This window comes from Drosophila ananassae, assembly GCF_017639315.1.
Source record: "Drosophila ananassae strain 14024-0371.13 chromosome 4 unlocalized genomic scaffold, ASM1763931v2 tig00000256, whole genome shotgun sequence".
NCBI lineage: Eukaryota > Metazoa > Arthropoda > Insecta > Diptera > Drosophilidae > Drosophila > Drosophila ananassae.
Window position 1 is genome coordinate 148,081 of NW_025319050.1, and position 16,816 is coordinate 164,896.

At 37.2% G+C, this 16,816-nt stretch overlaps 1 protein-coding gene and 1 long non-coding RNA gene across 4 annotated transcripts; both read right to left on the reverse strand.

The window, feature by feature from the left end:
- Window positions 1-5,220: 5,220 nt before the first annotated feature.
- LOC116656533 lies at window positions 5,221-6,301 on the reverse strand. Its single transcript, XR_004311454.2, has 2 exons — window positions 5,680-6,301; window positions 5,221-5,613 (listed from the first exon to the last, which is right to left on the reverse strand). It is a non-coding gene; the product is annotated as an uncharacterized LOC116656533 (long non-coding RNA).
- Window positions 6,302-7,959: 1,658 nt separating this feature from the next.
- Window positions 7,960-16,329, reverse strand: LOC6504554 (zyxin). 3 transcript variants are annotated; one of them, XM_044718012.1, is made up of 7 exons: window positions 16,024-16,329; window positions 10,937-11,369; window positions 10,675-10,823; window positions 8,821-9,094; window positions 8,417-8,765; window positions 8,240-8,360; window positions 7,960-8,158 (listed from the first exon to the last, which is right to left on the reverse strand). In XM_044718012.1, exons 1-7 carry the CDS (start codon window positions 16,201-16,203, stop codon window positions 8,141-8,143), a joined length of 1,524 nt encoding a protein of 507 aa, XP_044573947.1. In that variant the 5' UTR covers window positions 16,204-16,329; the 3' UTR covers window positions 7,960-8,140. The 3 variants fall into 3 exon arrangements, with proteins under 3 accessions (XP_044573947.1, XP_044573946.1, XP_032312053.1); XM_044718011.1 differs by having other exon boundaries at window positions 7,960-8,137; window positions 10,997-11,369; window positions 16,024-16,328; XM_032456162.2 differs by having other exon boundaries at window positions 7,960-8,137; window positions 16,024-16,328.
- Window positions 16,330-16,816: the final 487 nt, after the last annotated feature.

Below are 16,816 nucleotides of genomic sequence, written 5' to 3' on the forward strand. Positions count from 1 at the left end.
CGACACCACCGTTTTGTTCTGGAGTATACGGAGCGGTGAGTCGAAAAGTTATACCAGCTTCCTGAAGAGTTTCTCTCACTCCTGCACAGTCGAATTCTCCTCCATTGTCGCTCAGGAATTCTCGAATTGTGTGCCCTTGTTGCTTGGCATGAGAAACCATGTGTCGTAGCACGTCCTTGACCTCTGATTTCTGCTTGACGATGTACCCATATCGAAACCTGGTGAAATGATCCTTAAAAACTACCAAATACCTCTTCTTCTGGAAAGAATCCTCAAATGGGCCGCAAACATCGCCTGACATGAATTCTCCTGGCTTCGTCGCTGGTTTCCTCGTTCCAAATGGCAATAGATGCGCCTTTCCAAAGGTGCAAGGCTCGCAAAAGCTACTCTCAAGCTTGACTTGAATGCCCATTTTTTTTTTGAGCATGTCCTTGATGTGGTTCTTGTCCTGATGTCCCCATCTCTCGTGGTAGAGTTGGAGAATTAAAGTTCCTGAAGTTGCGACGTTGACATCGACGTTTCGTCCTGGAAGTATGGGCTCGATCGCTGCTCTGTAGTGTTCCTCCAACTTCTCTGGCTCCAACGAGGACAATCTTGTCGTTTATTTTGCGGGTGCACTCGGTTGCTGACGACTCGAAACGACTACTTGGATTATTGTCTTGGGCAGCCAAAACTGAAAACAGATTCTTCGTTATATTGGGAACAAACCATACATTTTTCAAAGAAAGAAAAAGAATTTTTCCATTGACAATCGTTTTGACTTTGATTGTGCCCTGGCCCAAAGCTGACAAGGTTTCATTTCCAGCTGCTCTGATCCAACTCGGATTCTTAAACTTCTCAAAATGCTCGAAATACTTCGCAGTCTTCACGACGTGTTTTGTTGCACCGTTGTCTGTCCACCAGTCGACCTCTGAGTTTGCCTCTGCTGCAAACACGTCATTGTGGACTGAGACGAAAGTTACCGTTGGTTCTGCACAATTTCCTTGTTCACCATTCTGGTAGCTCGGCTTCGGACGTCCATCCTTCTTCCATTTTATGCAGTTCCTCACCCAGTGCCCCTTTTTCTTGCAATAGCGGCAGGTGTCGAATCTCCGACCTGCTCCTGCTCGAGATGCTCCTGAATCCTGATGATGCTCCTTTTTTGCTGTGGTAGAAAAAGCCTCCTGACTTTCCTTTTCGTCATTTTCTTTTGTTTTAAAATTTATCCCAAACATGACAATTTGATTAGTTAATTCGTCGAAAGTCTTTCCTTCTGCTTTTGCCAAGAGCATCCAACTTTGACGGAACGTTTCAAAGGATTTTGGCAAAATATGTAGCGTTTTACAAACAAGTATTAAATCTGGCAGCTCAGTTTCATTTTTGGCCTTTAAAGCTTGATTTAAATCGTTCCATAGACTACGCAATTTTGCCATGTGGGTTGATACATCGTTACCTGGATTCCAAGAGAAAGCGAAAAACTCGTTACATATGCTGAATACCTGGTCCTTCGCTGTTGCTTCAAACTGATTTTTCAGGGCTTCCCACGTATCCTGTGCTGTCTCCTTGTCCATGATCTTCTGGTACACCGAGTCCGTGACCGCAGTGGTAATCATGGTAATCAAAAAAGTCGCTCTTCTCCTTGTGCTTCTTTTCGTCTGCTGTTGAGGCACCTTCTGGCAATGGATCCGGTTTGACGATCTTTCCGTCCAACGCGTCGAGAGCACCATCGTGATAATCTATCAGGTCCCTTATTTTTCTTTTCCAAATCGGCCAATCGGTCGCGCCTGAGAGCTTCGTAACGTGCTTCGCCAAATCCATCGTAATCGAGCAAAATGACCTTTTTTCTTTTACTTTAAACTGAACAGAACGTTTCTGGGAACATAACCTATTATAACTTTTCCTTCTTTAGTTATTTAGGCCAGTAAATAAATCATATTGGTTGAAAAACAACCTCGTGTTTATTAACTCTCTTCGACAGCTCTTTAGGTTATATGTTTAGTTTTGATTCGATACAATCGATATGAATTTAAAAGTTATCTATATGATATTATATTATAAGCGCCCTCTTACTTGGCGTGTATTTTTGAATTTGAAACATTTATCTTTAACAGATACATGTGTGCGCTTAGTGTTTAGGTACATTCCTGTAGATTGGACCAATCAAATTCCAAAATTAACTTATTTAATTTCATAAAGTCAAATTTTATGAAATTTAAGTGTAGACTTAAGGTCAATTAAGCTATTTTTTTCGATTAAAACCTTAAGAGTGGGATGATATGGATCCTCAGGGTTAGAAAGGGGCAAAGTTCTGGAAAAAGTAATTCCATTCGGATCAGAAACGAAACATAAGCCCAGCAGCCGACCTCCAGAATTGTTTTGGCGAATGACATGTGGGAGTTTAAAGTTTCTGGAAGTTTGAAGTCATTGTAGCTATGCGATCTGCTTGGCCAACATGTTTTAATTTTTACGTTCATTTATTAGATATTTATCTAATATATGTAAATAATAGTCTGAGGAGGCTCAACGCTTGATCCTGCGTCCGAAAGGTACAGCGAGAGAGCGAGACAACGCTAGCGGATGACGGCAGATGCTTGTGGCCGATCGAACGCACAGGAACAGACGACGCGAAAAGAGACATAAAGAGGGAACGGGAGCGGACGGAGAGATATAAAAACGGTACCCTAAAAGGAACATTGCTGAAGAAAGACGACGCGTTGCCAGACATCCAACCTGTGGATGTTGAATTTTGTCAGGTCTGGCTCGCTGAAACTAGAAGGAGGACCTCCGTGCAAAAAATGACTACGAGTCAGGAAATCCATATCAGCGGGGTTCTCATAGAGAGGGATTAACGGCCTCGAATTACCCACCGCAGCAATATTTTAAACATGAGTCTTCAGCTCGTCGGCATTTGGTACTGCCGACCCTACGATCCTGCAAAAATGATACTTTGCCGTCTTAACAGAAGCTTTCCATAAGTCGCCGAAGTGGGGGAAACGGGAAGGGATGAACTTCCATTCAAAGGGCTCTGGAAGGCAAAAATCCAGGACTGCTTTCAGATGCTCGTCGCTAAGAAAACGCTGTATTGATATTTGGCTCCAACGAAATTCGTCGCGTTGTTGGACCAGATCTGTCCAGACTTCTTCCTGATAGAAATTAATCTCCTCAAGGCATGCATACAGGCGACGGTATACAGATCCCAGCTCTAAATGAACGGCCTTCGTTCTCGTTCGAGAAGTCTTTCTCCCCTTAATACAAGGTGCGTTCCAAAGTAAATAGGGCTTTTTGAATCTAGCGCCCTCTAGTGGCGGCATTTATATGTCAACTGGTGCGTTAGAATCTGCTACCCCTTGTCGACTTCCAGTAAAAATTGCATAACTTTTAATCTATTGGAAGTGAGGTTATTGCGTTTTAAGTGTCAGTATGTTTTTGTCATCGGTGCGAAAATGAGCTTCAAACAAAGAGCCAACTTTAAATTTTGTTTTAAAATTGGTAAAACTTTAAGTAGCAGAGTGCACCAGTGATTTCAACGTTTTTAAAGTGGTCGTGAGGACATAAATGACGATAAACATGTGGGCCAACCAAAATCCGTGATCACCGAAAGTTCCATCGAAACTGTGCGTGATTTCATAAAAAATCAGTCAAAATCATCATTGAAATTCATGGAAATAGAATTGAACAAAAGGTGTTCCGCACAAATTGACTGTCTTCCAAAAATGGTTCAGAATTCAACATTCGAAGGACATCATTAAAGATGCAAATAAACACACAGACTTTCTTTACAGAATTGTGACTGGTGACGAAACGAGGTGTTTTCAATATGATTCCGAAACAAAAAGCCAGCGTGCTGAATGGAAGGCGCCGGACGAGCCGAAACCCAAAAAATCGCGCTTGAAGAAGTCAAAAGAGAAGACAATGCTGATTTGTTTTTATGATTCCAAGGGTATTGTCCACAAAGAATTTGTTCCACCCGGCCAAAACGTTAATGCGGTATTCTACCTTGGAGTTTTGAAGCGTTTGATGCGCCGTATTCGACGTGTTCGGCCCGAATATCGCGAAGATGGAAGTTGGCGTTTTTTGCATGATAATGCGCCGTCTCATCAACGACGCTTGTGACCGACTTTTTGACCAAAAATCACAATTAAAGCATCAATCACTCCCCGTATTCACCTGATATGGCACCATGCGACTTCTACCTTTTCGGAAAAATGTATTTGCCGATGATAGGAAAGCGTTATGCAGACGTAGAGGCCATACAAAAGTCTTTCACCGGCATGCTGGCGGCCATACAGAGCAACGAGCTAAAACTCTCGTTCGACATGCTTTAGGACCGTGCAAAAAACTGTATTTGTTCTGTCTTTTTTTTAAAGTCCTGATTACTTTGGAACCCACCTTGTAGTCTAATACTACGAACTGACTTCGATTACTATCGTCGCAGGCCAGTCCTCCTGTTTCTTTATAAGGGCCTCCCCTGACTCCATTAACTGGATCCGAGCAGGAAGGACTGCACGATATAAGATGTCAGCTGTATTTGGCGACGTAGGAACATAACGCCACTCCATGGAATGAGTCAGATTTTAAATAGTTGACATGCAGTTGGGAACGAAAACGTCAAACACAACTGACAAGTCGCACCAACAAAAATACTTTCCTTTGTAAGCGCCTAGACTGAGCAACGCTGCCATCATTCTCGCCAACAAGACAGCTCCAGCCAACTCTAACCTCGGCACCGTTAACATCTTCGCACATAGGAATCGGCTCTCAGCCCCTGGGGACCTGGAAACTACGTGGACACACGCTCAAAAAAAGAAAGCAGCAGCTGATTAGTGGAAGGATCCCAAGCCAGTCCTAAAGATTAAATGAAGTTTCTGGAATCATTAAAGGATAACACAACTCTCGATCTTCTTCAGGATCAGGAATACGCCTGGAGTGCTCCTAGCGTATTGGATGGCATACCTGAAGATTTCCCATTGAGATATCGTTATGAAATTTTCTCCAAAATATGTAACAAAAATATTTTGTATATATAGTTGAAAAAATTGGCTACATCGGAAGACTGTATATAGCTCCCAGTATGGCTTAGTATGGCTTCTATGCCGATGATGCGCAAAAATACTCTCGTTGGAGTTACAGTGTCAAAATTTCATTATAAGCATCCAAGATACGTATATTTAAGTTACCTTCCCCCTCCCAAAAGCTTTTCGAAATGAGGTTAACTATTATTTTATAATAAGTGCAACAAAATTATCAAATATCTTTTAATACATCAAGTGAAGAGAAAAAAAATGTAAATCACGAATCACATTTTTGAATTTACAATTAAGTGTTTCCTGATTCCAGTATTCATTAAAAGGGATAAATCCGTTTCAATATTTGGTTCGAATGAATTAAAGATTCTGGCATTAGTCCAAAAACTAGTCTTCGCTTCTGCATTTTCTAAACACAGCCGCCACCGTGGGCCGCTCTTTCCCACATCTTCCTAGCACAGCCGCTCTGGCCCGCCCGGAACGTTCCACGTCGTCTCATATTTCTCCTTTTTCCGTGTGCGGAGCCGTGGTGGCTTGCCTGCCCCCTCCTGCCACCTTTTTTGGCGTGTGGCAGATTTAATCTCCACACAGCCAGAAACTTTCCTGAAGCCTGAAATTTCATAACGCAGCTGCGCTGGATAATTGTTTTTAAAGTTACGACAGCCAGTAAACTTACTGATTGAAGCTAGCCAGGTCGAAACCTTCTGGCAGTTGGCCAAATCCAGTACGGTTCTTGCCTTCCCATTTCCCAGAATCAGCGATTTGGCAGGGTGGTTTCTGGACGCGGTGGCCTACCAAGGGTGTCACCTGCTTCGTGTGTTACCAAATGCAGGACAAAAAAAGAGAAAAGTCAGTGTTCTGTTCATTATTTGCTTATCCCAAAAATTTGACTCCAGCATTGGCCTATTGGGGGAGCAAGGCCGGGTCAAGGTTGTGTGCCTTTTTCACCTTTCACGATTCATGGATGGGACGGATTCCACCAAGTAGGTATACTGCTGCCCACCAGGACTTCTATTCTATGCCCTTCTATTGTAGGCCCTTCAATGAGGGGAGGATGTAGAGCCAGCAGCTACAAACACAACGGCTTAAAATAATTGTAATATATTTAGCAACAGCTGCTTATTGAATTGATCTATTTTTAGCTAACCGGGATCTTATATCCCGAACAGTTCATAGCGACGGCAACAAAAACACAATCAAATTTGGCAAATAAGATTATTTTGCCCAAAATAGAATCTGTACCACGTCCCATCTTTCTATCTTAAAAAACAGCAGTTATGCCAATTTTGATCTTTCTATGACATCTATAGGATATAGTCGGCCGGTCAAATATTTTGGTCAAATATAACATGTGGAAAGCCCCAACCCTCTAACTTAAAAAACACCGAAATTATGGCATTTCCGATCAATCAGTTATATGGCAGCTATAGGATATAGTCAACCGATCCCGGCCGTTGCGACTTATGTACTACATGCAAGAAAAAGAAGGATGTGTGCCAAGTTTCAACTCGATAGCTCTAAAACTGAGAGACTAGTTTGCGTAGAAACCGACAGACAGACGGACATGCTTATATCGACTTAGGAGGTGATCCTGATCAAGAATATTATAAGGTCGGAGATGAAAAAAATATAATACCCTCTGCAAGGGTATAAAAAGTCCTAATCTATCTTTAAAATCAATAAAATTATGATATATCCGATCGAGTTATATGTTAGCTGTTCTAAGTTAAAACGGGCAGTTGTGACTAATATGCAAATGAAAGGAAAGAATTGTGTGTGGAAAAGTAGAAATTGAATAATTAAAACTGAGCTACACACGGACATGCTTATATCGAAGCAGATGGTGATCTTGAACGCTGATATTTTATATCGGTAAAAAAACGCTGATATTTTTATTTATTATTTATTGAAGTAACAATTATCGGTATATAAATAAAAAAACATTAATATTTATACATGGTTTTTCGCATTTTATTATATCTTCAATTAATAAGAGCGATTAATGCGGGTAAATAATTTAAATACTAGAAGTTTAAATAATGAAATACACCTATTATATTTTACTCTTTAACAAGAAAGCAAAGCTAACTTCGGGCGGAGCCGAAGTTGATATACCCATGCTTTTATGCAGCAGCTTATATAATTATATATGTATATATCGGATCGTATATAGTTGGCCGATCCTTATGGGAATTTCACCATTAAATCAATTTTGTAATAAAAATGTTTAAAACAATCCCAAGCATCTTTAAAAATAGCAAGGTTGTGCCGTTTCCGATCGATCAGTTACAAGATATATCGGCCAATCCTTATGAAATTTTGCAGATCGGATTAAGTTGCCCAAAATGGAATCCGTAGAAAGTTTCATCATTCTAGCTTCCAAATCCACAAAGTTAAACCAATCCTGACCGTTTAGTTATATGGCAGCTATAGGCTATATATATCGGAATACTTTGCCCAAAATGGGATCTGTACCAAGTTTTATCTTTCTAACTTAAATAACACCAAATTTATGCCAATTCTGATCTCTCTATGGCAGCTATAGGATATTGTCGGCCGATCCTTATGAAATTTTGTAGATATCTTAAATATCTTATCTTGGCCAAATATAACATATGTGAAAATACCCTCTAACTGGAAAACACCAAAGTTATGGCATTTCCGATCAGTTTTATGGCAGCTTTAGGATATAGTCGCCCGATCCCACCGTTCCGACTTATATACTGCCTGCAAACAAAAGAAGGATGTGTGCAAAGTTTCAACTCGATAGCGTCAAAACTGCGGGACTAGTTTACGTAGAAACAGACGGAAAGACCGACATGGTCATATCGACTCAGGAGGTGATCCTGATCAAGAATATATATACTTTATAGGGTCGGCTATGTCTCATTCACTTCGTTGCTTATTTTTGACCAAAATTATAATTCCCTCTGCAAGGGTATAAATATACAATAAATATGTTTGTGATTGTATGATTGCGATAAAAACGAAAAAAAAAGATTTTATTGATTCTATGTCATGCGTTTTGTCAAAACTTGAACTCTCTGGGCGTTGCAACTTTTACATAAGATGTGATCATCCAATGGATAGCATCCGCGACCTTCAGCTTCCGAAGATAACAAGAGACCGCAATCCTATTATATAAATTTATAAATCTTATTTAAATATATTTACCAATTTTATAAAACCAAAATTTTTTATAATAAAAAATTTGATTTAAACTGTATTATATTTACCTCACATTTATAGCATCCAAGATGAAAACTACGATCAAGGGCTACAACTCTAACCGTTTCTTCTTGACCTGACTCTGGCATTATTGGATGCTTACAGACACAACAGCGCGGTGCGAATTTTCTTTAATATTAAACAGATAAGGAAAATGCATATGAGAAATTATTTGTTCGACTTACTTGTGAAAATCCGTAATGCAATAATTTTGATTAGTAGCATCAACAGTAAACAATAACCCATCTAAACTCTTGCCACAAATAATGCAAGTAAAGCATTGTGGATGGTACGGCTTTCCAGTAGCTCTTAAAATCCTTTCGAGAATGGGTTTCATGCAAACTGAACACTTTTCTAACGTTTGCAAATAGTCATATTCACAATACGGTTTGCCATCCAAAGCATAAAACGGTTTTCCCTGCAAGTTTATTTGGCATTCTGTACATGTAAAACAAGTGACATGAAAGATTTGACTCATTGCCGTGCAACCACTAGTTTCTCCTAATACGCGCGAATTACATTTTACACAAATACCTAAAAATATAAATATTTAATTAATTTTTTACATTTTTTTTATTATTTAACGAACCATAATTTTCAAGTTCATTTGTTACATCAATGGTGCTTAATATATTAGGCGCACCGTCAAATTTTTGTCGATAAACAGAGCTTTCTTCATAATCATTAGTTAATCCAGACCCCTGGGTATACAATAATGCAGTCTCACCAACCCCATTTGGTACATTCAAAACAGTATTAGTAGCATAAGGTACATAAAAACTGAAACTTTCTTGAGATATCGCATCAGTAGACATACGAGGATTTATAGGCTCATATGTAGAATCATAGGAATAATAAGAAGCCTGGAATGTAATAAAAAAGGTATGAATTCAAATATTGGGTAAAGTTTTTAGAGTCTAAAGTTAAGAGTTTATAATAGGTTTCATACAAAGCTTTCCCTGAACTTCATATGATCATGGTATGTATGCGTTTTCACACCTTCACTTACACGTGTTAATTCAAAAGCAATATTTGAATTAAAATTTTAACAAGAAAGGAAAGCTCGCAAGGGACGCAAAGTAGTCTCTCAGTTTTAAATTTATCGACTTTAAACTTTGCACACATTCTTCGTTTATTTGCAGGCAGTACATAAGTCGGAACGAATAAACTGACTAACTAATTGATCAGAAATGTCATAACTTTGGTGTTTTTTAGGATACAGAGTTGGGACTTTCCATTTTGTTTTATTTTTGGTCAACGTAACTTATCTACAAATTCTCATAAGGATCGGCCAACTGTATGGGATCCAATATATACATAATAATATAAGTTGCTACCTAACTGCAAGTTAGCTTTATTCTTATTTAATATAAACTGCAAATTAACTGAAGGGGGGATGCGTTGAGTAAAATTGAGTTTGTTTTTGCTGTCATATATCTAACTGAAAGCAAAATTGTAGGTTAAAAAAATGTAATATCCGGATGAATTACCGGTGAATTTATGGGTCCCGATTTTTACGACGATGTGGACTTGCGGATACTTGCGGATGAACGAACGCTTTTTTTTTTAAATTTTTTTTACCATTTTTACGGGCAATATCACAGTGCAACAGTGATTCTGAACTTTTGAAGTGACATAGTAGGAATTTTTTATTGGGTCGAGTATATCACAAAACCATGTATGAAATATTTTTAATACCCTCAAAATCTTGAATTATGGTTAAAAATTGATTTATGGTTCGGAACTTTTTTGCGCTTAAAAATTCCTGAACGCGTTTTTTAAACCGATTTCAAAATTTCCGGTGTTTTTCAATAGTTAAATGTTGTAGCTTTTATAAAAAAATATATCTTTGATTTTGTTAAACATAAAGAACAACATTTTTACACCTAAAACTGAAATTTTCGCATTTTTTTCGTTTTTTTCGGATTTTGAATCCCGTTTTTTGGTACAACTTACAAAAATTCTGTCATTTATGCCACATATAAATGTTGTCTCATGCATTCTGAATAGAACGAGACATTTGTCATCAAAAAATTATGAAAATTGGTGAACGCTTAAGTGAACGAAGTAAAACGCTTTTCCCTAAAAAAGTCAATTAATCCTATTAAAACTATAGTATACTTATACTATAGTAAACCTATAGTATAAGAATAAAAGAATATTCCTTTCTTCTGACAAAAATTCTGTCATTTATGCCACATATCAATATTGTCTCATTAATACTGAATAAAACGAGACAAATTTCCGAAAATTTTCAGTGCACTGAATTGGAAAAAGTTTCTAATCAAACTATTGTTATTTTAACAAACTATTGTTATAAAAGCCCTAAAAGTTTCAAAATGCAAAATGTATAAAATAGATTTAATGGCTATATACGACGGTTACCGACGGTCTTGAAGCTGTGCACAGTGAAACTCCTTAATTTAATAACATTTTTGTGTACCTTTTGTAAATTCGTGGTATTATCCTTGTCTTGCAAACTATTTTTTGGCTTAATTAACGTATTGCTTGCCCGACGAAGCTCACTATATGATGAACTCACAGCACTAACCGGACTTGGGGGAGGTGGTAAATCTTCTTCGTTGTTGTAGCCTGGATATATATTTGTGCAAATTTAAAATATGTTAGTAAATAGGTTGTATTGCTTCAGCGTTTATATACTTAAAATTCGAATGAAAAAAAAACTATTAAAAAATTATACCTACCTGAGGTACTGATGTTTAAGTAAAATTGTCTTGTGTTGTATTCTGTGGTAATTGACTTACATGAATAGGGTTCAACATTTTTCTTTACATTCTTGAATTTTTCTAAATTTGTGTTGCTGTATATTGTGGAATTTCTTAATGAACTTGACGACAACTTTGGAATGGTTTTAGATTTCTGTGAAGATTGTATTTGAAGTCCTAAGAGACCATTTTTTTCCATTTTAAGTTTTCGGTAAGCTAGTGCTTCAAGTTGCTGCTCAAGTATTGCTGGATTATCCAAAGTGGTTTGACTTTTATTGGGATTTTCAAAATTCTCCCGTTGCAGATTTGAAGAGTTCCCAGGAGACATAGAACAAATATTTTTCTCCACGCCCATCAATGGCTGCGAATATGAAGGTTCTCGTGAAATAGTTACCTCACTACTGGATGGAACCTAAGAATGTATAGAAAATAAATTGGTTTAAAGATATAAATAAGTTATAAGAACTGCAGATTTTAACTGTCTGTAGATTTTTTGTTTTGTTGAACAGATTGTAGCTCTGAAGAGTGTGAAAAGGCAAACAATATAACATAATATATTTTTATAACTCTGCAGAGTATTATCGCGGTTAGACCTTACTTAGGTCGGATATAACGGTGATGAGTCTATATCGGTAAATATAATGAATATAGTGATATAATGAATATATATATTCACTATATAATGAATATAGTGAAATGAAAAGACAAAAATAAATGGATGAGTGAGTGCGGCAGTGTAAATCTAATATGCAAAACATTTTTTTTTACTCCCCATATAATTATACTTGCTCCATTACCTTAAGGCTCCTCTCAACCAACGTCCAAAACAAACATAGGTACTGTGCCGCGGAAAAGGTAGTTCAGACGGTCTATATAATTCAATACATGTTAAAATTTGATCAATTTATTCCCTTAGGTGTACCGGCGAAACTGTGAGTGATGGAACCTGTGTTTGTTTTGACTTTGGTTCAACCTTTCTAAAGGTTATGAAGCAGGTGAAATTATGCATGGAGATTTTATTCTGCCGACCTTTGTTATTATATGGCTGCTAAGCGATAATTGTTTCACTGGGCATTCACTAGAAGATTCACTAGAAGATGTGAAAAAATCAATGTTGCTAGATATACCTTAAGAGGAAAAAGAAATGCATCTAGACTCCAACAATTTTACCAAACCGTGGAAACATTTAGGATCATTTGGGATCCCCAAAGAGATTGGTTTGGAGACGCGCCGTCCTACAGGAGTTATTACCAACCGGATTGTATGGTCAGAACTGGCAGAAATTTGTTTAGACGGTGGGCCTCTTTCACCCGGTGGTGACAACGGTAAAAATTCAACGGAATGCATAAGCTATAAGAATGGAAGATAGACTACCTTCTACACTCTGGAATCAGCCACCTATGGCAAGCATTCTGACATGACAAACAGGCGAAACCTGACCACGTTACGCATTTCGACATGAGCGCTGGCTAGGAACAACATAAAGGGCATCGAACAACATGTGCCCAGACGCATCCAATAACAGATGCGTCAGAAGCAGTATATGGACAGGATATTTATAATCTTTCTTCTGCAATTGACCAAAAGTAAGAGATTAAGACAAATAAATTAACTAAATTCGTTTTTTGAAAATGTTCCATATCCTTTTTATAATACTACTGTTGATACCTAATGCAAAGACTTATTAATTTATCTCCACACAGATGGCACAGAAACCGTTTCAGAACCAGAGTTAAGCAATAAGCAATTATAATAATTGATTTCTGATCGAATAACCCAGCTGCAGCATATAGCACCTACCTATGCCAGAATCGAAAGAAGCAATGTCAGCGATAAGAAAGACCTACTGATCGGGGAATAAGCGGAATCAAAATAAACCCATTACCAAGAAATCTGAGGCAGCAGACTCGCAGGTATGTGGGATTATACTGACCTTACTTCACTAACTTTGACATTCCAACCCTAGTTTTAAGACAAAACATATGTATACTTAACCATCTTATATAAGATATGTTCTTCCGAAATAAATATTGTTTCGAATGCAATACTTAAAACTAACTTACTTAGAGTGTTTTCCCTGTCAAAAGGTCCACAAGTTCGTTACGTAATAGCCTCAGTGTTCTGCTCCCGTCAGAAGGACCACCAGAGGAACATTTAACCGAAAAGCAACCAACACACACTCGAGGCCGGTCAACAGTCACCGGAACTCAATTCCCTCATCCCCGTACATCAACCTCAGCTTCAAATGTTGGAAAAAGCCATAAGCATCATCAAAAAAACCAAGGTTTTGTCATTTCCGATCGTTCTGTTATATGGGAGCTGTAGGATATAGGCGGCCAATCCTTATACAATTTTGTAAATCGAATAGGTCTCTCCAAAATGGGGTCCATAAAAAGTCTCATACTTCTCAATTAATCAAACAAGTGGGATATAGTCGAGTTTTCCAACTATATTATACCCTGTACTCATCTTTTCCACCCAAAAATTATTTAACCTACCACAGTATAGATTGCCCAAAAAAAAATTACTTTGGAATATACTTTGGAATAAACAACTCAAACAATCAAATCCAGTAGAGAAGCAGAGATCCAAGTGTTCGAAAAGTAAATATGGGACTGGGAATCAGATTATAAATGTCTATAACTTCTCTAAAAATAACTTGGCTACCCCTAACAGGTCGGAGATGGTTCGTTCTCTACGTTACATACACTCAAACCATTAACATACAATATACCCTGGTACCTCTAGGAGTACCTAGGGTGTAAAAACAACAAGGGTATCTCTGCAAGGTATAAACAAAGTTAAAAGCTAAACTGGCTGCTATGCTGACTACTATCACTAACCATACAACATATAGACTTCTCATTTCATACAAAGAAAATGGACGTAAAAATTTCTTGCGATATCTATTTACGAACAATTAAAAATCATTGTACTAAGATAGGAACAGGGTATCTTTCAGTCGGGTTTACTTAAAACCCCAATTTCACTGTTGGTATTTTCAAACAGATTGTTCTTGCATACCCTACTGATGCCCACAGAAACAAAAAATCAGGTGTTTTTGTTTATTCTCACTCCACAAAAATCATCCATCAGAAGGGTATGGAACACCATCCGCTTGTAGAACTACAACATAAAAGCAATCGACTGAAATATACCCTATTTCTACCTTAATATATAGATTTTAATTCATTCGTTGACATATATGTATGTATATATGAAACAAATTTAACAGTTACCACTTAATTGTATTCCATAACAAATATAAAATATAAGCCGAACGATACCTCCACATTCAACATTTTGCAACTCTGAATTCGTATTCTACCAAATGAAAGTTTGACCATTTACCACCTTAAATAAAATTAGAAATTGTCGTTGACAAGAAAAAAATTGAAAACAAAAGGCGCCATAGCAAGTAAACGCAGGTACTGGAGAGTATAACTTTGTTGTTTTTAAAGCTAGATGGATCGGACTTGCTACGGATTTTATTTTGGACAACCTATTGCCGCATTTGGCAAACTAAGGTGGTCCATGGAGATCAATTTTTGCCAAATTTTACTTGAAACAAGAAAGGAAAGCTAACTTCGGGCGTAGCCGAAGTTTATATACCCTTGCAGTTGAGTCGCAGTCCGCTAGGTGGCGACACGCATCTTATATTATTAGATATATAGCGGATCGCATAGAGTCGGCCGATCCTTATGAAATTTGGCGTATCGAATTATTTTGCCCAAATTAGAATCCATAGAAAGTCCCATCCTTCTAACTTGAAAAACAACCAAGTTAGGGCATTTCCGATCAATCAGTTATATGGCAGCTATAGGATATAGTCAACCGATCCCGGTCGTTCCGACTTATATACTGCCTGCAAAGGAAAGAAGGATGTGTGCGATAGCATTAAAACTGAGAGACTAGTTTGCGTAGAAACAGACAGACAGACAGACGGATAGACGGACATGCTCATTTCGACTCAGGAGGTCATCCTGATCAAGAATATATATACTTTATAGGGTCGGAGGTGTCTCCTTTACTGCGTTGCACACTTTTGACCAAAATTATAATACCCTCTGAAAGAGTATAAAAACCCATCGGGTTATTAAATAATTTCAATTCTCTCTTTAAACTCATTAGAAAATAATAATATAAATAAAATAAAATAAAATAAATATCATTTTACAAACAATATTTTTCTGATTTCAAAACTTTTTGGATAAGTTTTTATAGGTTTTTAAAGTGGAAATATTTGACAAAAAAATCCAACTTTTTCACAAGAATAAACTCTGGGTGAATAGGCTACAATAATGTGAGCTCATGATGCTATAATGACCCATCTGCCAGTTTCCGTGAGAAGTAGTACAAAAATGGTATTATAGAGCGAGACCGATTTCATTGGGGATGTTTAATAAATTAAACAAAAATTTCCAATTGGCACAAGCTCACGGTTATTATTAAAAAATACAAACAAAAAAAAAATCGTCACATTCATAAATGCGTGCTGTCATCTAATGTTACCATCGATGGCATTCCCGATCTATTAGTTATACAGTAGCTATAGGATATAGATGCCCGATCACGGCAGTTCCAATTATATACTGCGTACAGAGGAAAGAAGTATATTCAAGACGATAGCTTTAAAACTGAAAGACTAGCATGCGTAGAAACAGACAGACAGACGGACATGCTTATATCAACTCAGGAGGTGATCCTGATCAAGAATATATATATTTTATTACGTCCCCTTTATTACGTGGCACACTTTTGACCAAAATTACAATACCCTCTTCAAGGGTATAAGGTATTTTTGTCAAAAGTCAGGGATGCTTAAATGTTGATACATTCATTTATAATACTATTTTAATAAAATTTGTTTAATTTAAATATCTAGATCTTAAAGGAAGAAACCAAGCCTAAGAGTTCATGAAGAACGCTGTGAAATTTAATTCCTGACTGTAAATGTTGTATGTTTTTAAATACAAATGTACAAATACAATTTACATTTATATATATATATATTTATATTTTCCAAGGCTATAAAAACGGTTAAATTGTAATATGTTTGTATTTACCTGTGGCAATTTATTTAGATTTTTTTGCGGTTTCGGTGGAATGGTTGGCGCTCCTCTTTTGCAAGATATCAATTGAATCTGGCGTAAGTTTTCCAGCCCCTTAGAAATTGCTTCATTTTCAAAACAATTGGAAGTTGAGGCTAATGTTACTTTTTTAAACCTTTGCTCTAAGGTATCCATTGAAAAGTTGTAAGTTTTAAGTTACCACCACGCTTTAGGTATCCACAACCTTTATTTCAAGATAGGTGTCCCGTGTCTAAATACATAAAAATTAACCAGTGTAGCCAGATGTCGAATATAATTTGCCAAATGTTATCGGCAATACATGAAAACCCACTAAACACAGTTTATTCTTTCCAGTGTGAACGAATTATTTGTTGCACTGTCGGTTCAACTGTCAGTTGTTTGTTCAAAAATTGATTTAAATTTGAAAAAAGTTTAAAGGTGCAATATACAAATTTATAAGGATCGGCCGACTATATCAGTTAAGTACCTTTCAGTTAAGTAGCAGATTCCTTATACCTTTTGATATACCCTTTCAGTTAAGTAGCAGATTACATTACTAGAAATATCTCGTATATAGTTCACTGATCCATATGAGAATTTTACAATAAAATCCCTTCTCTATAAAAGCATCTTTAACCTCTTGCAGAGGGTAATTTTGGACAAAAGTGTGCAACGCAGTGAAGGAGACATCTCCGACCCTATGAAGTATACAATATATTCTTCATTAGGATCACCTCCTGAGTCGATATAAGCATGTCCGTCTGTCTGTTTCTACGAAAACTAGTCT